This window comes from Leptodactylus fuscus, chromosome 7 (assembly GCF_031893055.1).
Source record: "Leptodactylus fuscus isolate aLepFus1 chromosome 7, aLepFus1.hap2, whole genome shotgun sequence".
Lineage (NCBI taxonomy): Eukaryota > Metazoa > Chordata > Amphibia > Anura > Leptodactylidae > Leptodactylus > Leptodactylus fuscus.
The window spans coordinates 142,259,338-142,284,569 of record NC_134271.1 but is presented as its reverse complement, the minus strand read 5'-3'; the positions used below and the strand labels follow the sequence as shown (position 1 = coordinate 142,284,569).

At 48.6% G+C, this 25,232-nt stretch overlaps 1 protein-coding gene across 1 annotated transcript; it reads left to right on the top strand.

Annotated features, from left to right (window-relative positions):
- Nucleotides 1–256: 256 nt before the first annotated feature.
- On the top strand, nt 257–25,029 carry LOC142213413 (uncharacterized). Its single transcript, XM_075281730.1, has 6 exons — nt 257–299; nt 9,654–9,983; nt 12,520–12,762; nt 14,800–14,946; nt 23,657–23,727; nt 24,188–25,029. The coding sequence occupies exons 1-6, from the start codon at nt 257–259 to the stop codon at nt 24,236–24,238; spliced, it is 885 nt and encodes a 294-aa protein (XP_075137831.1). The 3' UTR covers nt 24,239–25,029.
- Nucleotides 25,030–25,232: the final 203 nt, after the last annotated feature.

Genomic DNA, 25,232 nt, shown 5'->3' with positions numbered 1-25,232 from the left:
TTTTTCTCTAATTTCAATGAAATTGCACCAACACTTCCTCTGTTGGAAAACAGCCAAAACTTTTGTTTGCAAAGAAGACATTTCACACTATGGAAACATGATACTGTTTCTCAACAGTCTCTTCAGTAGGCGTATTACAAGGTTTATTGCATTGTAGCAGTGACCTGTGTAGTAGTGATCAGAGCGGGGCGGTCTCTATACAGAGAGTAGAGGAGCGCGCCGGCAGGAACGTTCACATTTTAGAAGACCTAGGAAGATGAATGGGTTAGGATCCAAGGTGCGCCTTCACCTCTTCACAGGTACACACATACCAGATATATCAACTTACCAGGAGTTTACCAATAACCGAGTGTAACAGGGGAGCTGGAAGGGAGTGTGGAAGCGGAGTGCCCCTTATTTATGATCGGGTGAGGTGTGTGGTGAGTAAGATGGATGGACGCCACACAGAAGTGTGCCTGCATTTGTATAAGGGGCTTGTGTTTGTGTGTGGAGCCCATGTTTGTGTAGGGGGTTGGAACTGGAGTCTGTATTTGTGTAGCAGTTCTGTATTCATGTAGGGGGTCTGTATTTGGGTAGGGTGTCTGGGACTTACTTTTAAGTAGGGGTCTGGCGTCTATATTTGAGTAGGGGCAGTGGCGTAACTAGGAATGGTGGGGCCCCAAGGCGAACATTTGACTTGTGGCCCTTCCTGCTCCCTGATCCCCACCAACCCCCCCAGCACAAACTGCATTCCTACACACAGTATTATGCCCCATAGTGGCCCCTGCACACAGTATTATACCCCATAGTGGCCCCTGCACACAGTATTATGCCCCATAGTGGCCCCTGCACACAGTATTATGCCCCATAGTGGCCCCTGCACACAGTATTATGTCCCATAGTGGCCCCTGCACACAGTATTATGTCCATTAGTGGCCCCTGCACACAGTATTATACCCCATAGTGGCCCCTGTACACAGTATTATCCCCCATAGTGGCCCCTGCACACAGTATTATGTCCCATAGTGGCCCCTGCACACAGTATTATCCCCCATAGTGGCCCCTGCACACAGTATTATCCCCCATAGTGGCCCCTGCACACAGTATTATGTCCCACAGTGGCCCCTGCACACAGTATTATGCCCCACAGTGGCCCCTGCACACAGTATTATACCCCACAGTGGCCCCTGCACACAGTATTATGCCCCACAGTGGCCCCTGCACACAGTATTATGTTCCATAGTGGCCCCTGCACACAGTATTATGCCCCACAGTGGCCCCTGTACACAGTATTATGCCCCATAGTGGCCCCTGCACACAGTATTATGTCCCACAGTGGCCCCTGCACACAGTATTATGTCCCACAGTGGCCCCTGCACACAGTATTATGCCCCATAGTGGCCCCTGCACACAGTATTATCCCCCATAGTGGCCCCTGCACACAGTATTATCCCCCATAGTGGCCCCTGCACACAGTATTATCCCCCATAGTGGCCCCTGCACACAGTATTATCCCCCATAGTGGCCCCTGCACACAGTATTATCCCCCATAGTGGCCCCTGCACACAGTATTATTCCCCATAGTGGCCCCTGCACACAGTATTATTCCCCATAGTGGCCCCTGCACACAGTATTATCCCCCATAGTGGCCCCTGCACACAGTATTATCCCCCATAGTGGCCCCTGCACAGAGTATTATGTCCCATAGTGGCCCCTCTATACAGTATTATACCCCATAGTGGCCCCTGCACATAGTATTAACCCCCTTAGTGGCCCCTGCACACAGTATTATCCCCCTTAGTGGCCCCTGCACACAGTATAATGTCCCATAGTGGCCCCTGCACACAGTATTATGCCCCATAGTGGCCCCTGCACACAGTATAATGTCCCATAGTGGCCCCTGCACACAGTATTATGTCCCATAGTGGCCCCTGCACACAGTATTATGTCCCATAGTGGCCCCTGCACACAGTATTATGTCCCATAGTGGCCCCTCTATACAGTATTATACCCCATAGTGGCCCCTGCACATAGTATTAACCCCCTTAGTGGCCCCTGCACACAGTATTATGCCCCATAGTGGCCCCTGCACACAGTATTATCCCCCTTAGTGGCCCCTGCACACAGTATTATGCCCCATAGTGGCCCCTGCACACAGTATTATGCCCCATAGTGGCCCCTGCACACAGTATAATGTCCCATAGTGGCCCCTGCACACAGTATTATGTCCCATAGTGGCCCCTGCACACAGTATTATGCCCCATAGTGGCCCCTGCACACAGTATTATGTCCCATAGTGGCCCCTGCACACAGTATTATGTCCCATAGTGGCCCCTGCACACAGTATTATGCCCCATAGTGGCCCCTGCACACAGTACTATGTCCCATAGTGGCCCCTGCACACAGTATTATCCCCCATAGTGGCCCCTGCACACAGTATTATGCACCATAGTGGCCCCTGCACACAGTATTATCCCCCATAGTGGCCCCTCCACACAGTATTATGTCCTATAGTGGCCCCTGCACACAGTATTATGTACCATAGTGGCCCCTACACACAGTATTATCCCCCATAGTGGCCCCTGCACACAGTATTATGCCCCATAGTGGCTCCTACACACAGTATTATGTCCCATAGTGGCCCCTCTATACAGTATTATCCCCCATAGTGGCCCCTGCACATAGTATTATCCCCCTTAGTGGCCCCTGCTCACAGTATTATGCCCCATAGTGGCCCCTGCACACAGTATTATCCCCCTTAGTGGCCCCTGCACACAGTATTATACCCCATAGTGGCCCCTGCACACAGTATTATGTCCCATAGTGACCCCTGCACACAGTATTATGCCTCATAGTAGCCCCTGCACACAGTATTATGTCCCATAGTGGCCCCTGCACACAGTATTATCCCCCATAGTGGCCCCTGCACACAGTATTATCCCCCATAGTGGCCCCTGTACACAGTATTATGCCCCATAGTGGCCCCTGCACACAGTATTATCCCCCATAGTGGCCCCTGCACACAGTATTATGCCCCATAGTGGCCCTTGCACACAGTATTATCCCCCATAGTGGCCCCTGCACACAGTATTATCCCCCATAGTGGCCCCTGCACACAGTATTATCCCCCATAGTGACCCCTGCACACAGTATTATCCCCCATTGTGGACCACTCATGAACTATTGTAGTATCCCAGTACACTCCTTCCTGCCATTATATGAGTAGTAGTTGTATGCTATGTAGTGTAATGTCTCTCACAATGTACTAATACTGGATATCACTATCGTATTATCTGCATTTTCTGTTTGCATACATTGTGTTTATTGCCATGTACTACCGATACTCTGCTGCCACCTATGGTTCACTCTATGTAGGTGCATGTGATGTAGGAACCCAATCACACCATACACAGTACAAGCTTCTGCAGAGAAGTGTCGTGTAGTGTGTGGGGTAACAGCACCTTCTCTTAGTCCAACTCAAGCAGATTCCTCCTGCCACACCTCGGAGCTACATGGTGAATCTCACAGGCCATGTAAGATACAGAGTCTCCTAGGACCATTCACCAGTCCATACAGAGGGGATAATACCGCCATACTTCTACTGCCTCCAAGAAGGAGAGAACCTGACAGAAAGGAGCAGCTAGAAAGGAGCCTTTCTGCATTCATGGACCTAAAGAAGGCCTCCGGTCATGTCCAGTGCTCCGTGGTTTCCAGGCCACGTGTATTAGGTCTGCGTCCGGCTATCGGATACCGCGGCCCAGTAACTGTGAGTAACTACATATACCCCAAATTAGTCACCCGCCGGGAGCCAACCGGTGAAGATCCCTCTTCTGTAGCTCTAATCTGGACTGTGTCTCCTCAATATTGTACATGTATTGTACATGAGACTGTATCACTGTGAGGTATGGCGGCACTATATGGTAGTCCTCCTCACATGCACCCGCTGTATTGTACATGAGACTGTATCACTGTGAGGTATGGTGGCACTATATGGTAGTCCTCCTCACATGCACCCGCTGTATTGTACATGAGACTGTATCACTGTGAGGTATGGTGGCACTATATGGTAGTCCTCCTCACATGCACCCGCTGTATTGTACATGAGACTGTATCACTGTGAGGTATGGCGGCACTATATGGTAGTCCTCCTCACATGCACCCGCTGTATTGTACATGAGACTGTATCACTGTGAGGTATGGCGGCACTATATGGTAGTCCTCCTCACATGCACCCGCTGTATTGTACATGAATAATAATAATAATAATACATTTTATTTATATAGCGCCAACATATTCCGCAGCGCTGTACAATTTATAGGGTTCAGATACAGACATACATAACAAAGAACGTCATATCACACAATGGGACTGAGGGCCCTGCTCAAAAGAGCTTACAATCTATGAGGTAGAGAGGGTGACACAAGAGGTAGCAGGGGCGGTATTGCTTATACAGTGTTCAGACAATTTTGTGCATTAGGAATTGTGATAGGCCTGTCTGAAAAGATGCGTCTTTAGTTTGCGTTTGAAACTGTAGAAGTTGGGAGTTAATCTGATTGTCCGGGGTAGAGCATTCCAGAGAAGTGGTGCAGCTCGGGAGAAGTCTTGTATACGAGCGTGGGAGGTTCTGATAATAGAGGATGTAAGTGTTAGGTCATTGAGTGAGCGGAGAGCACGGGTTGGGCGGTAGACAGAGATGAGGGAGGAAATGTATGGAGGTGCGGCATTATGGAGAGCCTTGTGGAGGAGGGGGATAACTTTATATTTTATTCTATATTGAATAGGCAGCCAATGTAACGACTGGCACAGACCGGAGGCATCGCTGTAGCGTCTAGCCTGATAGATGAGCCTGGCCGCTGCATTCAGAATAGATTGTAGAGGAGAGAGTTTAGTGAGGGGAAGACCGATTAGTAAGGAGTTACAGTAGTCAAGGCGAGAATGAATCAGAGAGACAATAAGTGTCTTTAGTGTATCTCTGGTAAGGAAAGGGCATATTCTGGAGATGTTTTTGAGGTGGAGGTGACATGAACGTGCGAGTGATTCAGTATGAGGGGTGAAGGAAAGGTCTGCGTCAAATATGACCCCAAGGCAGCGGGCATGCTGCCTATGAGTTATAGTAAGGCCTGAGACTGCAATGGATATATCAGGCACAGATCTGTTAGATGGTGGAAACAGTAGTAGTTCAGTCTTAGAGAGATTTAGTTTCAGATAGAGCGAGGACATGATATTAGAGACAGCAGAGAGACAGTCACTGGTGTTCTGTATGAGTGCAGGGGTGATGTCACGGGAAGATGTGTATAATTGGGTGTCATCAGCATAAAGATGGTACCTGAAGCCAAATCTGGTGATGGTTTGTCCAATGGGGGCTGTGTAGAGAGAAAAGAGCAGGGGGCCGAGGACCGAGCCCTGAGGAACCCCAACAGCAAGGGAAAGAGGAGAGGAAACAGAGCCCGCAAATGATACACTGAAAGTGCGGCCTGAGAGATAAGAGGAGAACCAGGAGAGCGCAGTGTCATTGAGGCCAACTGAGCGGAGCATAGTGAGGAGAAGTTGATGGTCAGTGTCAAAAGCTGCAGAGAGGTCCAGAAGAATAAAAAGAGAGAAATCGCCATTGGATTTAGCCATTAGGAGATCATTGGAGACTTTTGTGAGAGCTGTTTCAGTAGAGTGCAGAGCGCGGAAACCAGATTGTAAGGGGTCAAGCAGAGAGTTAGCAGAGAGATAACGGATTAACCGAGAATAAACCAGGCGTTCCAAAAGTTTAGAGATGAAGGGGAGGTTAGAGACGGGTCGATAGTTAGCAGCACAGGATGGGTCCAGGGAGGGTTTTTTCAGTAGCGGGGTTATAACAGCATGCTTGAAGGAGGATGGGAAGATTCCAGAAGAGAGAGAGAGGTTAAATATTTTAGTAAGGTAAGTAGTGACAGCAGGGGACAGAGATTGGAGAAGGTGTGAGGGGAAGGGGTCACTACTGCAGGTTGTGGGGCGAGATGAAGAAAGTAGCTGGGAAACTTCCTCTTCTGTGACAGGTTCAAAAGATGAGAATGGACAGTCTGAAGTGCGGCTGGTGAGGGGATCAGTACTATCGTAGGTGTGGGAGTCAATGCCACCTGGGGCTTGGGCAGTAATTTCCTGACGGATCTTATCAATTTTATCATGGAAATACATGGCCAGGTCATCAGCACTAAGGTCTGTGAATGGCGTCTGCACCTTGGGTGTGAGTAAGGAGTGAAAGGTTTCAAAAAGCCTTTTAGGGTTGCTGGAGAGAGAAGAGATGAGGGCGGTGAAATAGTCTTGTTTGGCAAGGTAAATGGCAGAGCTATATGTTTTAAGCATAAACTTGAAGTGGAGGAAATCTGCAGGTGAGCGTGATTTACTCCATAGACGTTCGGCACACCTAGAGCAGTGCTGAAGAAATCGTGTCTGTGGCGTGTGCCAGGGCTGCTGCCTCCTATGTGGGACTTTACGAGTGGAGGGGGGAGCAACCTCATCCAATGCATTTTTGAGAGTATCATTATAGTGACTGGTGGCCAGATTGGGACAGGAGATTGAAGAGATGGGGGACAGGGAGGACTGTAGAGTATCTGAGAGGTGCTGGGTGTCAATAGCACGCAAGTTCCTATATGTGTGATGGGTAGGGGCGTCTTGTGAAGGGGAGAGAGCACTGATGGTGAGAGATAGAAGATTGTGGTCAGAAAGCGGCAGAGAAGAGTTAGAAAATTTAGAGACTGTGAGGAGTCGATGGAAGACTAGATCAATCGTGTTACCGTCTATATGTGTGGCGGAGGAAGAACATTGTGAGAGACCAAGAGAAGTGGTTAATGAGAGAAACTGTGAGGCAGCCGGGGAGTGAGGGGGGGCAATAGGGATGTTAAAGTCACCCATGATGAGGGTAGGAATGTCACTGGATAAAAAGTGGGGAAGCCAAGAAGCAAAGTGGTCCAAAAATTGGTAGGGTGAGCCAGGTGGGCGGTAGATCACAGCTACACGTAAGGAGAGTGGGCGGAAAAGTCTGATAGCATGGACTTCAAATGAGGAGAATGTGAGTGAGGGGACCGGGGGAATGGACTGAAAAATGCACTGTGGTGACAGCAGTAATCCTACCCCACCACCCTGCCTGTTATCAGGCCTAGAGGTGTGTACGAATTGTAGGCCACCATGACACAGAGCAGCAGGGGAGGCCGTATCTGACTGCTGGATCCAAGTTTCAGTAAAGGCGAGCAGGCCAAGGGATTTAATAAGGAATAAGTCATTAATGTATTCTAGTTTGTTACACACTGAGCGGGCGTTCCAGAGAGAGCAGCTAAAAGAGACAGGGGAGAGATGAGGAGAAGGAACACGGTAAATATTGATGAGGTTTGTAGGCCTTCTATGTGTGCAGGGAGAAGAGTTAGTGAAGGAAGGAGGGCCGGGGTTAGGAGAGATGTCCCCAGCAGCGAGGAGGAGCAGAATGGACAGAGACAGAAGGTGGTTCAGGGATTTATGTGGGCGCTTATGTTTGGTGTCACTGCTAAAAGAAGTAAAGGGGTGATTACAGAGTGTGAAAAGTGTGTGAGAGCTGTACATGGGAGAAGGAAGAAGAGAGGGACTGATATGGATGGTGTGGACTGGTGGTGGAGGTGGAGGAGAGATCTGCAGGAAGCCAATGGCTAAGATAGTAAGAGACAGTGCAGATACAGGATACCATGAGGTAAAACTTGTTGTTTTAGGTTGAAATTTACCTGGTGTTCTGCCATGGTTAGCCTGTTTCGTGCCCTGTTTAAGTGCCATGTATAAGTGCAATTCGGTTAAGATGCAATTCGGTTAAGATGCAATTCGGTTAAGATGCAATTCGGTTAAGATGCAATTCGGTTAAGATGCAATTCGGTTAAGATGCAATTCGGTTAAGATGCAATTCGGTTAAGATGCAATTCGGTTAAGATGCAATTCGGTTAAGATGCAATTCGGTTAAGATGCAATTCGGTTAAGATGCATGCTGCAGATGAGATGCCCCCGCATATGAGATGCACCCCATAAGCTATATCTACTTATATAGGAAAGCACAGCTTCAGACTAGCACTAATTTAAGTCGTTAACTAATTAATCTACAAACTGTGACACATGAGGAGACTGGCAGTGTGGATCCAAGTAAACACTTGGCCAGAAACACCAATAAAATCAGTGAAGATCAAAAGACTGACACTAGTGCAGATAAGAAGACATGGAAGTGCAAAAAATATACAGCCTGGATGAAATGCTAGGATATAGTTCAGTAATCAGGCAGAGGTGAAATACAGAGGTGAAATACAGGATTATATACCATTGAATATTACATTAGCAGATGATCGAAGGGAGAATTCAGACAGCAAGCAGAGGTGGGTTCAATAGCAGATTATATACCATTGAATATTACAGCAGATGATCGAAGGAAGAATTCAGACAGCAAGCAGAGGTGGGTTCAATAGCAGATTATATACCATTGAATATTACATTAGCAGATGATCGAAGGGAGAATTCAGACAGCAAGCAGAGGTGGGTTCAATAGCAGATTATATACCATTGAATATTACAGCAGATGATCGAAGGAAGAATTCAGACAGCAAGCAGAGGTGGGTTCAATAGCAGATTATATACCATTGAATATTACAGCAGATGATCGAAGGAAGAATTCAGACAGCAAGCAGAGGTGGGTTCAATAGCAGATTATATACATTAGCAGATGATCGAAGGGAGAATTCAGACAGCAAGCAGAGGTGGGTTCAATAGCAGATTATATACCATTGAATATTACAGCAGATGATCGAAGGAAGAATTCAGACAGCAAGCAGAGGTGGGTTCAATAGCAGATTATATACCATTGAATATTACAGCAGATGATCGAAGGGAGAATTCAGACAGCAAGCAGAGGTGGGTTCAATAGCAGATTATATACCATTGAATATTACAGCAGATGATCGAAGGGAGAATTCAGACAGCAAGCAGAGGTGGGTTCAATAGCAGATTATATACCATTGAATATTACAGCAGATGATCGAAGGAAGAATTCAGACAGCAAGCAGAGGTGGGTTCAATAGCAGATTATATACCATTGAATATTACAGCAGATGATCGAAGGAAGAATTCAGACAGCAAGCAGAGGTGGGTTCAATAGCAGATTATATACCATTGAATATTACATTAGCAGATGATCGAAGGGAGAATTCAGACAGCAAGCAGAGGTGGGTTCAATAGCAGATTATATACCATTGAATATTACAGCAGATGATCGAAGGAAGAATTCAGACAGCAAGCAGAGGTGGGTTCAATAGCAGATTATATACCTGTATGAAGAGAGGAAGAATGAAGGTCATAGTCATGCCATGTATATATACATGAGACTGTATCACTGTGAGGTATGGCGGCACTATATGGTAGTCCTCCTCACATGCACCTGCTGTATTGTACATGAGACTGTATCGCTGTGAGGTATGGCGGCACTATATGGTAGTCCTCCTCACATGCACCCGCTGTATTGTACATGAGACTGTGTTACTGTGAGGTATGGCGGCACTATATGGGAATCCTGCATCACATTCACTATATATATATATATATATATATATATATATATATATATATATATATATATATATATATATATATATATATAGTATCATAAGCCATTGGTAATACAGATATTTTCTCTTATTTTTTGCAGCGTTTCTTCTAGTCACCTCGCAGATCTTGACCAATGGCGAAGAGCTCAGACATGCGGCGGTTTCCTCAGCTATATCGTTTTCCTTTAAGCCTTGTAAACCAGAGAACATCTACAAGATTTATCACGATAGTAAGGTGACCATCTTCATTCGCTGCAGTTCTAGTCATCAAATACCTGATAAGTATGTTGGAAGAATAAGCATCAATGAATCCGCCGGATATGTCACTATACACAACGTAGCCAAGAGCGATGGCGGCCTCTATACCCTGATTCACAAGAACGGCGGTGGGGGTACAGAGACACAGCGACTGATCAGATATGTCATCCATGGTAAGCGTCCCAGAATGTATCTCGTGTCCCTCCATGCTAGATCAATCTGCTGTTAAAGGGGTATTCCCATCTCGGCACGTTATCCCCTGGGGGTCCGACAGCTAAGACACCGAGCAGTCAGGAGTATGGTGGAGGTGTGAAGGTTTGATAATGGAGGACACCTGGTTCTGGGGAGACAGTAATAACTAACAGTACGGTTGAAAAAAGTCATATGTCCATCAAGTTCAATTACCGTACATACAGTCTGTAGGGTTGTGTTTCCTAGGGAGATGGTGGATGTACAAGTTACCATATATCTTGCAATTCAAACTCTCACCACTAAGCCCAAAATAGCCGGTCACTTCCTGTTTCCTGGAGACAGACCATGGGCCCTAGCAGGGGCGTAACTACCATAGAGGCAGCGGAGGCGGCTGCCACAGAGCCCAGGCCATTAGGGGGCCCGGTGACAGCCGCTACCACTGCGTTTTTTTTTAAATTGGCCGTTACGGGCCCTATTTACTTGTCGATCCTGGACATAATACTGTGTGCAGGGGCCACTATGGGGACATAATACTGTGTGCAGGGGCCACTATGGGGACATAATACTGTGTGCAGGGGCCACTATTGGGTATAATATTGTGTGCAGGGGCCACTATGGGGCATAATATTGTGTGCTGGGGCCACTATGGGGCATAATATTGTGTGCTGGGGCCACTATGGGGCATAATATTGTGTGCTGGGGCCACTATGGGGGATAATACTGTGTGCAGGGGCCACTATGGGGGATAATACTGTGTGCAGGGGCCACTATGGGGGATAATACTGTGTGCAGGGGCCACTATGGGACATAATACTGAGTGCAGGGGCCACTATGGGGGATAATACTGTGTGCAGGGGCCACTATGGGACATAATACTGTGTGCAGGGGCTACTATGGGGCATAATACTGCGTGCAGGGGCCACTATGGGGCATAATACTGTGTGCAGGGGCCACTATGGGGCATAATACTGTGTGCAGGGGCCACTATGGGGGATAATACTGTGTGCAGGGGCCACTATGGGGCATAATACTGTGTGCAGGGGCCACTATGGGGGATAATACCGTGTGCAGGGGCCACTAAGGGACATAATACTGTGTGCAGGGGACACTATGGGAGATAATACTGTGTGCAGGGGCCACTATGGGGCATAATACTGTGTGCAGGGGCCACTATGGGACATAATACTGTGTGCAGGGGCCACTATGGGGCATAATACTGTGTGCAGGGGCCACTATGGGACATAATACTGTGTGCAGGGGCCACTATGGGGCATAATACTGTGTGCAGGGGCCACTATGGGGCATAATACTGTGTGCAGGGGCCACTATGGGGCATAATACTGTGTGCAGGGGCCACTATGGGACATAATACTGTGTGCAGGGGCCACTATGGGGGATAATACTGTGTGCAGGGGCCACTATGGGGGATAATACTGTGTGCAGGAGCCAGTATGGGGGATAATACTGTGGGCAAGGGCCACTATGGGGTATAATACTGTGTGTAGGGGCCACTATGGGGGATAATACTGTGGGCAGGGGCCACTATGGGGCATAATACTGTGTGGAGGGGCCACTATGGGAATAATACTGTGTGGAGGGGCCACTATGGGACATAATACTGTGTGTAGGGGCCACTATGGGGGATAATACTGTGTACAGGGGCCACTATGGGACATAATACTGTGTGCAGGGGCCACTATGGGACATAATACTGTGTGCAGGGGCCACTATGGGGGATAATACTGTGTACAGGGGCCACTATGGGACATAATACTGTGTGCAGGGGCCACTATGGTACATTATACTGTGTGCAGGGGTCTCTATGGGGGATAATACTGTGTGCAGGAGACACTATGGGACATAATACTGTGTGCAGGGGCCACTATGGGGGATAATACTTTGTGCAGGGGCCACTATGGGGGATAATACTGTGTACAGGGGCCACTATGGGACATAATACTGTGTGTAGGGGCCACTATGGGGGATAATACTATGTGCAGGGGCCACTATGGGGGATAATACTGTGTACAGGGGCCACTATGGGACATAATACTGTGTGCAGGGGCCACTATGGGGGATAATACTGTGTGCAGGGGCCACTATGGGGGATAATACTGTGTGTAGGGCTTACTAAGGGGCATAATAGAGTGCGGAGGAGGGGGTCAGTCGAGGTCGTTGGTGGGGGGGGCCATGTCAAAAGTTCGCCACGGGGCCCCGCCATTCCTAGTTACGCCACTAGACACAATGCTTTGAAGCAGACCCTATACACTTCCATGGGAGCCCTTTAATGGAGGCCTGTAGTGCCTACTGGAGAAATGTGAAAGTGACATTTTATACTATGGGGTTGGGGTCACTGGACATGTAAGACCTGGTTGTCCCATCCCTTCCCCATAACTGGGTTGTTTGGACCTTATACTGGTTTGTGCTGGTTCCTGACTCGGGCTAATGTTTACCCCATAATATTTCAGATGTTTAATGGAAAAAAAAAACCTATAGAAATATTCTCCTTTCCTCCAGATAAAGTTTGGATCAGTTGGCTATCCCGTAATGACACCAATGACGCCATATCCTTCACTGTGGGCTGTGCTGGAGATCCGGAGAGAATTGTCTGGACCATGGATGGAGAAGACCTGCCTGATGGACATTGGCTGAGCGATGGAAACCAGACACTCACTGTTCTGTACAATGTCACTGGCAACTACACGGTTAATGCCTCTAACCTGGTCAGCGTGGAGAGTAAGAATATCACCGTGATAGAAGGTAATGGATGCCATTAATATCAATATTCCCTGTATATAACCCTTACAGCACACATACATGTACATGGGGCACGGCGCGGGTGGGTCTGTGAGATGTGGAGCGGACATCCAGTACCTGGACTCTCATCATCATAGTCATCTATAATGCCAGGAGTCCCGATACCCCCCATACTGGAAACATGGTACAGTGTTGGCCAAAAGTATTGGCCCCCCTGCAATTCTGTCAGATAATCCTCGTTGTCTCCCAGAAAATGATTACAAGCACAAACTCTTTGGTAATATCTTCATTTATTTTGCTTGCAATGATAAAATACAAAAGAGAATGAAAAAAAAGTCAAATCATTGATCATTTTACACAAAACTCCAAAATTGGGCCGGACAGAAGTATTGGCGCCCTCAGCCTAATACTTGGTAGCACAACCTTTAGACACAATAACTGCGCACAACCGCTTCCGGTAACCAGCAATGAGTTTCTTACAAGGCTCTGCTGGGATTTTAGACCATTCTTCTTTGGCAAACTGCTCCAGGTCCCCCCTGAGATGTGAAGGGGGCCTTCTCCAAACTGCCACCAAGAGATCTCCCCTCCCCCACAGGTGTTCTATGGGATTCAGGGCTGGACTCATTGCTGCCACTTTACAAGTCTCCAGGGCTTTCTCTCACCACCATTTTCTAGTGCTGACCTGAAGTGTGTTTTGGGTCATTGTCCTGCTGGAAGACCCCTGACCTCTGAGGGAGACCCAGCTTTCTCACACTGGGCCCTACATTATGCTGCACAATGTGTTGGTAGTCTTCAGACTTCATAATGCCATGCACACGGTCAAGCAGTCCAGTGCCAGAGGCATTTCATCTGGCTGCAAGTGTGATTTAGTTATTACCACCACCTGTTAGGTGCCTCAGGTAAGTAACAGGTGCTGTTAATTACACAAATTAGAGAAGCATCACATGATTTTTCAAACAGTGCCAATATTTTTGTCCACCCCCTTTTTTATGTTTGCTGTGGAATTATATCCAATTTGGCTTTTTGATTATTCTTTTTGTGGTTTTCCGTTGAAGACAAATTAAATGAAGATAATAATACCAAAGAATTTTTGATTGCAATGATTTTCTGGAAGAAAATGAGTGTTATCTGACAGAATTACAGGGGGGCCAATACTTTTGGCCAACACTGTAACTATAGGAAACAGTAGAGTTGGGGGAGGCAGGGACTACTAGCACCTAAGATGACTATGATGCTGGGAGTCCATGGCCCAACTCAGGGTCTGGTCTTGGGAAATACAGTCGACATCTGAGCCGTATCGCACATACCAAACCTATTCTGGTTTGGGAGCATTCCCATTAGTTCTGCCACCTTCATGAGAGGAGTAAAATACCCCCCCCCCCCATTCTCAGGACCTGTGGGGTATCCATTGATCTGTGGGGGCCTGACTCCTGTGGATAATGGATATATATTTTTCATGGCATAACCCCTGTAAATGAACCCATTATTTAACCCCCATGCTGAATGCATTGAATGATTTTGCTTGTTTTACCTTCTAAAAGAAATTACATCACCAAAAAGACCCGAAACGATACCGATAAAGTCTATATAAAAAAAAAAAAGTTGCAAAACCTAAAAAATAACTATAAATTTGGTGCTGTCCTAAAAAATTGTAAAATAACAGGGGTGCCGCACACTCAAATCTTACTGTGGTGCAAGCAGCAAATGGGTCCTCCAACCCTAGAGATTATGTTGCACACAGCAATTTTTTTCCATCCATAGCGGTCCTATAGAGATGACTGGTACAGCCATATGTGCGCTCACCCACCACTGTGGTGCAGATCCCGAGCACCCCCCCCCCCCCAACAATCCAGTATATGTCAACCACCCAATGAATAGGACATAATAACTGCTTCTGAGTGGAATACCCCTTTAATATAACCCGAGACAGGCTGTGCTCAGACTCCATACCTGCCATAGCACAACTTGTCTTCCACTCTTTGGTTGTGTCTATTATTGTTGTAGGACTCTCTGACATGTCTGTCTTTACTTCCTCTGTAGATTGCAATGGAGAACAGGGTCATTTGTCTCCCAAAATGTACCAGACTATAACCAAAGTGATATGGAGTGAAGATGGAGGCCGGCCCGATGATCACACGCTCGTTGTTCCAAGAAATGTCACAATCCTATATATTGTGCGCTTATCAGGTATCTTATCTTTCGAGTGATGCTTAATGGTGGGACACAGGGCCAGGGTCAAGACCTAGGAAACCCGAGCAGATACCGGGGCTCACTACCCAACGGAGAACTGAAAACATCAGTTTTATTAACAAAACAGCCTTATAGTCTCTTGATAAGTTTGCCATCGTCTGTCCACAACCTCTTGTCTGCTAAAATTTCTAAAATTTCTGCCCTCCGATCCCTGTGTGGCTGCTGTCTTCTCCAAGTGATGTATAGTGATTCTGTACCTGACCTGCACAGGCCCTGCACAACTGGTAAATGAGTGGCCGGCAGATAAGTGATAGAGAAGCTGGGAAAGTTATAATTATGTTAATTTGCTCAAGTTTATAAATCAGTCCCCCGTATGTTATTTCTTCTCAGGGCCTTGTAGTACTTCAGCCTTACACAGCTGTCTAATATTACTGAGTGTGTATATTTATCAGGACGAATATTAGAACAGATGTCCGGTGTAAAAATGATAAAACTCAATGAGACCTGCTGAGCAAAGGTGGTGTCTATCATGAGATGAAGCCGACACTCAGTGGCATAACTAGGAACAGCGGGGCTTCGTGGCAAACTTTTGACATGGACCCCCCCCCCCCCCGACCGACGCCAAAGACTTCAACCAACTGACCCCTACCCCCCCCCCCAGCCCCCCACCCGCATTTCTGCACACACTGTAATGCCCCCATAGTGGCCCCAGTACACAGTATTATGACCCATAGTGGCCCTGGGGGATAATACTGTGTGCAGGGGCCACTATGGGGTATAATACTGTGTGTAGGGGCCACTATGTGGAATAATACTTAATGCAGGGGCCACTATGGGGCATAATACTGTGTGCAGGGGCCACTATGGGACATAATACTGTGTGCAGGGGCCACTATGTGGAATAATACTGTATGCAGGGGCCACTATGGGGCATAATACTGTGTGCAGGGGACACTATGGGGCATAATACTATGTGCAGGGGCCACTATGGGCATAATACTATGTGCAGGGGCCACTATGGGGGATAATACTGTGTGCAGGGGCCACTATGGGGGATAATACTGTGTGCAGGGGTCACTATGGGGCATAATACTGTGTGCAGGGGCCACTATGGGACATAATACTGTGTGCAGGGGCCACTATGGGGCATAATACTGTGTGCAGGGGCCACTATGGGGGATAATACTGTGTGCAGGGGCCACTATGGGGCATAATACTATGTGCAGGGGCCAGTATGTGGAATAATACTATGTGCAGGGGCCACTATGTTGCATAATACTGTGTGCAGGGGCCACTATGGGGCATAATACTATGTGCAGGGGCCACTATGGGGCATAATACTGTGTGCAGGGGCCACTATGGGGCATAATACTATGTGCAGGGGCCACTATGGGACATAATACTGTGTGCAGGGGCCACTATGGGGGATAATACTGTTTGCAGGGGCCACTAAGGAGCATAATACTGTGTGCAGGGGCCACTATGGGACATAATACTGTGTGCAGGGGCCACTATGGGGCATAATACTGTGTGCAGGGGCCACTATGGGGGATAATACTGTGTGCAGGGGCCACTATGGGGCATAATACTATGTGCAGGGGCCACTATGTGGAATAATACTATGTGCAGGGGCCACTATGGGGCATAATACTGTGTGCAGGGGCCACTATGGGGCATAATACTATGTGCAGGGGCCACTATGGGGGATAATACTGTGTGCAGGGGCCACTATGGGGCATAATACTGTGTGCAGGGGCCACTATGGGGCATAATACTGTGTGCAGGGGCCACTATGGGACATAATACTGTGTGCAGGGGCCACTATGGGGGATAATACTGTTTGCAGGGGTCACTATGGGGGATAATACTGTTTGCAGGGGCCACTAAGGAGCATAATACTGTGTGCAGGGGCCATTATGGGACATAATACTGTGTGCAGGGGCCACTATGGGGGATAATACTGTGTGCAGGGGCCACTATGGGGCATAATACTATGTGCAGGGGCCACTATGTGGAATAATACTATGTGCAGGGGCCACTATGGGGCATAATACTGTGTGCAGGGGCCACTATGGGGCATAATACTATGTGCAGGGGCCACTATGGGGCATAATACTGTGTGCAGGGGCCACTATGGGACATAATACTGTGTGCAGGGGCCACTATGGGGGATAATACTGTTTGCAGGGGCCACTAAGGAGCATAATATTGTGTACCAGGGCCACTATGGGGGATAATACTGTGTGCAGGGGCCACTATGGGACATAATACTGTGTGCAGGGGCCACTATGGGGCATAATACTGTGTGCAGGGGCCACTATGGGACATAATACTGTGTGCAGGGGCCACTATGGGACATAATACTGTGTGCAGGGGCCACTATGGGACATAATACTGTGTGCAGGGGCCACTATGGGACATAATACTGTGTGCAGGGGCCACTATGGGGGATAATACTGTGTGCAGGAGCCACTATGGGGCATAATACTGTGTGCAGGGGCCACTATGGGACATAATACTGTGTGCAGAGGCCACTATGGGGGATAATACTGTGTGCAGGGGCCACTATGGGACATAATACTGTGTGCAGGGGCCACTATGGGGGATAATACTGTTTGCAGGGGTCACTATGGGGGATAATACTGTTTGCAGGGGCCACTAAGGAGCATAATACTGTGTGCAGGGGCCACTATGGGACATAATACTGTGTGCAGGGGCCACTATGGGGGATAATACTGTGTGCAGGGGCCACTATGGGGCATAATACTATGTGCAGGGGCCACTATGTGGAATAATACTATGTGCAGGGGCCACTATGGGGCATAATACTGTGTGCAGGGGCCACTATGGGGCATAATACTGTGTGCAGGGGCCACTATGGGACATAATACTGTGTGCAGGGGCCACTATGGGGGATAATACTGTTTGCAGGGGCCACTAAGGAGCATAATACTGTGTACCGGGGCCACTATGGGGGATAATACTGTGTGCAGGGGCCACTATGGGACATAATACTGTGTGCAGGGGCCACTATGGGGGATAATACTGTGTGCAGGGGCCACTATGGGACATAATACTGTGTGCAGGGGCCACTATGGGGCATAATACTGTGTGCAGGGGCCACTATGGGACATAATACTGTGTGCAGGGGCCACTATGGGGCATAATACTGTGTGCAGGGGCCACTATGGGACATAATACTGTGTGCAGGGGCCACTATGGGGGATAATACTGTGTGCAGGGGCCACTATGGGGCATAATACTGTGTGCAGGGGCCACTATGGGACATAATACTGTGTGCAGAGGCCACTATGGGGGATAATACTGTGTGCAGGGGCCACTATGGGGGATAATACTGTGTGCAGGGGCCACTATGGGGGATAATACTGTGTGCAGGGGCCACTATGGGGGATAATACTGTGTGCAGGGGCCACTATGGGGCATAATACTGTGTGCAGGGGCCACTATGGGGGATAATACTGTGTGCAGGGGCCACTATGGGACATAATACTGTGTGCAGGGGCCACTATGGGGGATAATACTGTGTGCAGGGGCCACTATGGGGCATAATACTGTGTGCAGGGGCCACTATGGGGGATAATACTGTGTGCAGGGGCCACTATGGGGGATAATACTGTGTGCAGGGGGCCACTATGGGGGATAATACTGTGTGCAGGAGCCACTATGGGGCATAATACTGTGTGCAGGGGCCACTATGGGACATAATACTGTGTGCAGAGGCCACTATGGGGGATAATACTGTGTGCAGGGGCCACTATGGGGGATAATACTGTGTGCAGGGGCCACTATGGGGGATAATACTGTGTGCAGGGGCCACTATGGGGCATAATACTGTGTGCAGGGGCCACTATGGGACATAATACTGTGTGCAGGGGCCACTATGGGGGATAATACTGTGTGCAGGGGCCACTATGGGGGATAATACTGTGTGCAGGGGCCACTATGGGGGATAATACTGTGTGCAGGGGCCACTATGGGGGATAATACTGTGTGCAGGGGACACTATGGGGGATAATACTGTGTAGAGGGGCCACTATGGGGGATAATACTGTGTAGAGGGGCCACTATGGGGGATAATACTGTTTGCAGGGGCCACTATGGGACATAATACTGTGTGCAGGGGACACTATGGGGGATAATACTGTGTAGAGGGGCCACTATGGGGGATAATACTGTGTAGAGGGGCCACTATGGGGGATAATACTGTTTGCAGGGGCCACTATGGGACATAATACTGTGTGCAGGAGCCACTATGGGACATAATACTGTGTACAGGGGTCACTATGGGGGATAATACTGTGTACAGGGGTCACTATGGGACATAATACTGTGTGCAGGGGACACTATGGGGGATAATACTGTGTGCAGGAGCCACTATGGGGGATAATACTGTGTGCAGGGGCCACTATGGGGGATAATACTGTGTGCAGGGGCCACTAGGGGGCATAATACTGTGTGCAGGGGCCACTATGGGGGATAATACTGTGTGCAGGGGCCACTATGGGACATAATACTGTGTGCAGGGGCCACTATGGGGGATAATACTGTGTGCAGGGGCCACTATGGGGGATAATACTGTGTGCAGGGGCCACTATGGGGGATAATACTGTGTGCAGGGGCCACTATGGGGCATAATACTGTGTGCAGGGGCCACTATGGGACATAATACTGTGTGCAGGGGCCACTATGGGGGATAATACTGTGTGCAGGGGCCACTATGGGGGATAATACTGTGTGCAGGGGCCACTATGGGGGATAATACTGTGTGCAGGGGCCACTATGGGGGATAATACTGTGTGCAGGGGACACTATGGGGGATAATACTGTGTAGAGGGGCCACTATGGGGGATAATACTGTGTGCAGGGGCCACTATGGGACATAATACTGTGTGCAGGGGACACTATGGGGGATAATACTGTGTGCAGGGGCCACTATGGGGGATAATACTGTGTACAGGGGTCACTATGGGACATAATACTGTGTGCAGGGGACACTATGGGGGATAATACTGTGTGCAGGGGGCCACTATGGGGGATAATACTGTGTGCAGGGGACACTATGGGGGATAATACTGTGTGCAGGGGCCAGTATGGGGGATAATACTGTGTGCAGGGGCCACTAGGGGGCATAATACTGTGTGCAGGGGCCACTATGGGGGATAATACTGTGTGCAGGGGTCACTATGGGACATAATACTGTGTGCAGGGGTCACTATGGGACATAATACTGTGTGCAGGGGCCACTATGGGGGATAATACTGTGTGCAGGGGCCACTATGGGACATAATACTGTGTGCAGGGGACACTATGGGGGATAATACTGTGTGCAGGGGCCACTATGGGGGATAATACTGTGTACAGGGGTCACTATGGGACATAATACTGTGTGCAGGGGACACTATGGGGGATAATACTGTGTGCAGGGGCCACTATGGGGGATAATACTGTGTGCAGGGGACACTATGGGGGATAATACTGTGTGCAGGGGCCAGTATGGGGGATAATACTGTGTGCAGGGGCCACTAGGGGGCATAATACTGTGTGCAGGGGCCACTATGGGGGATAATACTGTGTGCAGGGGTCACTATGGGACATAATACTGTGTGCAGGGGTCACTATGGGACATAATACTGTGTGCAGGGGCCACTATGGGGGATAATACTGTGTGCAGGGGCCACTATGGGACATAATACTGTGTGCAGGGGACACTATGGGGGATAATACTGTGTGCAGGGGCCACTATGGGGGATAATACTGTGTACAGGGGTCACTATGGGACATAATACTGTGTGCAGGGGACACTATGGGGGATAATACTGTGTGCAGGGGCCACTATGGGGGATAATACTGTGTGCAGGGGACACTATGGGGGATAATACTGTGTGCAGGGGCCAGTATGGGGGATAATACTGTGTGCAGGGGCCACTAGGGGGCATAATACTGTGTGCAGGGGCCACTATGGGGGATAATACTGTGTGCAGGGGCCACTATGGGACATAATACTGTGTGCAGGGGCCACTATGGGACATAATACTGTGTGCAGGGGCCACTATGGGACATAATACTGTGTGCAGGGGTCACTATGGGACATAATACTGTGTGCAGGGGTCACTATGGGACATAATACTGTGTGCAGGGGCCACTATGGGGCACAATAGAACGCGCAGAAATGCTTAGGAGGGGGTCGGTTGAGGTCATCGGGGGGGGGGGGGGGCATGTAAAAAGTTCCCACGTGGCCCCACCATTCCTAGTTACGCCACTGTATCTAGGGCCCGTTATCGGCTGGAGTAACTCCAGCCGATAACGGCCTATTGAAAAAAACAACAAAAAAACCAGTGGTAGCGCCTGTTGCCGGGCCCCTAATGTCCCGGGCCCTGTGACAGCTGCTACCACTTCTACCCCAGTAGTTACGTCACTGCTGACACTGTCATGGTTGTATTTATAGTAGAAGTCATGATGCAAATGTGAATTGAGCCTTAAATTTGTGGGGGGTTTTGTGTTAAAGGTTTGTTAAAAAGTATTGCCTGGTGGGGTTTGGAGGGAATGGAAGGGTTTAATTGGAGAAGGGCGTTAGGTTAGATGAAGGGACCACTCCTAAGAGGAAAAGCCTTCAAAGCAGCCATCACTTCTACGAGGTCATGACAAGGGACAGAGCAATCTCCTGTCCTCCCTCTCTCATTTATTATGTGTGGGATGGACAGGACTGGCCGTGTGTCAGATGGGGGGCTTGTTATTGGGGTCTTTGGAGTTGGTGTGTTAGGGAGGAGTCAGTAATTTATTGTTGCGATGGTATTTGGTCTGCCGGGATATCAGGTGTGTGGAAGGAGAGAACTCCTGGTCCCCAGGGAAGGAATGGGGGAAAGATGGATGCCTCCAAGCTGGCAATACAGCGACCAGAGGTAAGATGAAAGGTGAATTTAGCTGAAAGGGGTTGTCCACAAATTTCCGACATCAGGGAGGAGACCAGGGAAGGTGAAACATACAAAAAAAAAAATTATACTCACCAGCCCCTGGTGCACCGCTGTGGTGCCATTGCTGGTGGAAGTCCTGCGATGCCCGTGGCACAGGATATGACCTGGTGATGTACACTCACCGGCCACTTTATTAGGTACACCATGCTAGTAACGGGTTGGACCCCCTTTTGCCTTCAGAACTGCCTCAATTCTTCGTGGCATAGATACAACAAGGTGCTGGAAGCATTCCTCAGAGATTTTGGTCCCTATTGACATGATGGCATCACACAGTTGCAGTCGCAGATTTGTCGGCTGCACATCCATGATGCGAATCTCCCGTTCCACCACATCCCAAAGATGCTCCTCTATTGGATTGAGATCTGGTGACTGTGGAGGCCATTGGAGTACAGTGAACTCATTGTCATGTTCAAGAAACCAGTCTGAGATGATTCCAGCTTTATGACATGGCATTGCATTATCCTGCTGAAAGTAGCCATCAGATGTTGGGTACATTGTGGTCATAAAGGGATGGACATGGTCAGCAACAATACTCAGGTAGGCTTTGGCGTTGCAACGATGCTCAATTGGTACCAAGGGGCCCAAAGAGTGCCAAGAAAATATTCCCCACACCATGACACCACCACCACCAGCCTGAACCGTTACCGATACAAGGCAGGATGGATCCATGCTTTCATGTTGTTGACGCCAAATTCTGACCCTACCATCCGAATGTCGCAGCAGAAATCGAGACTCATCAGACCAGGCAACGTTTTTCCAATCTTCAATTGTCCAATTTCGATGAGCTTGTGCAAATTGTAGCCTCAGTTTCCTGTTCTTAGCTGAAAGGAGTGGCACCCGGTGTGGTCTTCTGCTGCTGTAGCCCATCTGTAGCCTCAAAGTTGGACGTACTGTGCGGCGTTCAGAGATGCTCTTCTGGCTACCTTGGTTGTAACGGGTGGCTATTTGAGTCACTGTTGCCTTTCTATCAGCTCGAACCAGTCTGGCCATTCTCCTCTGACCTCTGGCATCAACAACGCATTTCCGCCCACAGAACTGCCGCTCACTGGATGTTTTTTCTTTTTCGGACCATTCTCTGTAAACCCTAGAGATGGTTGTGCGTGAAAATCCCAGTAGATCAGCAGTTTCTGAAATACTCAGACCAGCCCTTCTGGCACCAACAACCATGCCACGTTCAAAGGCACTCAAATCACCTTTCTTCCCCATACTGATGCTCGGTTTGAACTGCAGGAGATTGTCTTGACCATGTCTACATGCCTAAATGCACTGAGTTGCCGCCATGTGATTGGCTGATTAGAAATTAAGTGTTAACGAGCAGTTGGACAGGTGTACCTAATAAAGTGGCCGGTGAGTGTATATAAGTGACGTCATTGGTTTCTGTGGCCGCTGAGGTCTTCAGGTGTTAGCTGCCAAAACAACCTGGACAGATGAATGAACTGATATTCATACAGGCTTGGACTGTCCCACAGGTGAATCCATGGTGGGCCCCTGAGCCAGGGGGGCCACCACTAACCCTGGCCCAGCACAGTACACACTCATTGTACTTCTTACTTATATACTGGGTGGATTATTTAAGACATAGCCCAGTTTATTTTTCTATATTATAGACATACTGGACGGCTGAGGTGACATTGAGTGAATTGTACATGTGGCCCTAGGCAGTCTGACACTGTATCCATACAATGGGATGTCATCAATATATCTATCTATTACAGAAACATCTCAGGATCACAAGCCTAGAGATCGTCTATTCCTCCTCGAACCTCTCCTTGTCATGCCTGTGGCGGTGAGTTATATTGTAGTCTTCTGATGATTTATAACGCGGCGGCCATGTCAGTTCACCAGAGATAAACAATTTGGAATATTCTGGTTCGTTGCAAGTCGGTTCATCCATCTCTAGTCATGCTCTGCTTTCACGGATCCCTTTATACATTGTAATGTATGAGGATTCTGTGAAAATGGCCCCAACCTGATTTTTCGCGGCCGTTTTCACCCCTGGTACGAATTGGCCTAAACGTAAAGCAATGTCTTCTGTGGCCGCAGATAGTAATGGCTGCCGCTAATTACGTTCCGCGGATTCCTAATAACATTTCCATTTTATTTCGCCTCCTTTTGCTTATTGTTGTCTCCCGTACACGCCTCGCACCTCTCTGCTAGTAAATCCTCCGGGTTTAGCTCTGAATTGGGGTTTTAGAAGAACTGAATTTTATCCTATTTGACATTTTCTCTTTTTTACGCTTTATTAGGTGATATTGGTGGCTTTTGTGCGAAGAAAGAAAATTTTTCGGGAATCTTAGACAATAGCGCCGTGACATGATCCCTGGAGCCGCAGAGGATTGATGGACCAATGGCTGTGTCAGGATTATCTCTGGATGTTACTATGTCATGGTGGACGTATCACACATCGCCCCCTGATACCGGATGCTGGGTGGACAACTACTATGCAATATGTCTTCCACGTATACCAAGGCGGAGTACCAAAGAGAGAACTCAGACCCAGACAATCTGGTGCACACTTGGTTTGGCTGAGCGTGCATGTGTTTTCAGAAGGAAGGGGAATAAGCTACGGCCAGACACCGCCGGACGGTGTTTGGGTTAAAAAACTTTGATCACGTTGAAATCCATCTGCCTAATGGTTAGAATTGGAACCCCATAATGGAGACTCCTCTCACTAAGTGACTGTATTATTTCTGCTCTCCGACATGATGAATGTTACTTTATGCATAATGTCCGCACATTTCTTACGTCATAATGAAGGACGTACTTGCGGTCTAACTACGGTCGTGCAGTGTTGTGGTTTTATTTCATTGTTAATCCCTTTAAGGCTGTAATAGACCGTAACGTTTTGTTGCCGATCACCTTGATCAGCGCTCATTTTGTGCCCACCTATTACACAGACACATTCAGGGCCTAGGATCACTATGTGATTGTCCCGCCTCCGGAGTAATCTATGAGTGCCATCTATTGGTACAGTTCTGAATTACACTCTGTTCAGCCAGTCGCATTGTATCAGCAGGGGTGAACCTGGGCTTTCTGCCGCCTGAAGCGGCGTCAGAAAGCGCCCCCCCCCCCAGGAGGAGCGGAGCTGAGGGGGGCGGGGTCGCAATAAAGGGGTGGGGCCGAGCAGAAGGGGGTGGGTCGAGCGGAAACGGGGTGTGGCCGAGTGGAGCGAGCGGCGTTCGCAGGCAGGGAGAGGACCTGCTCTCTGCCTGAGTGTGAGGGGCGGCCGCTGGAGCAGCGCTGCATCCAGCAGGGCCACCCCAATACACCGCTCGCTTCCCGTGTCGGGCT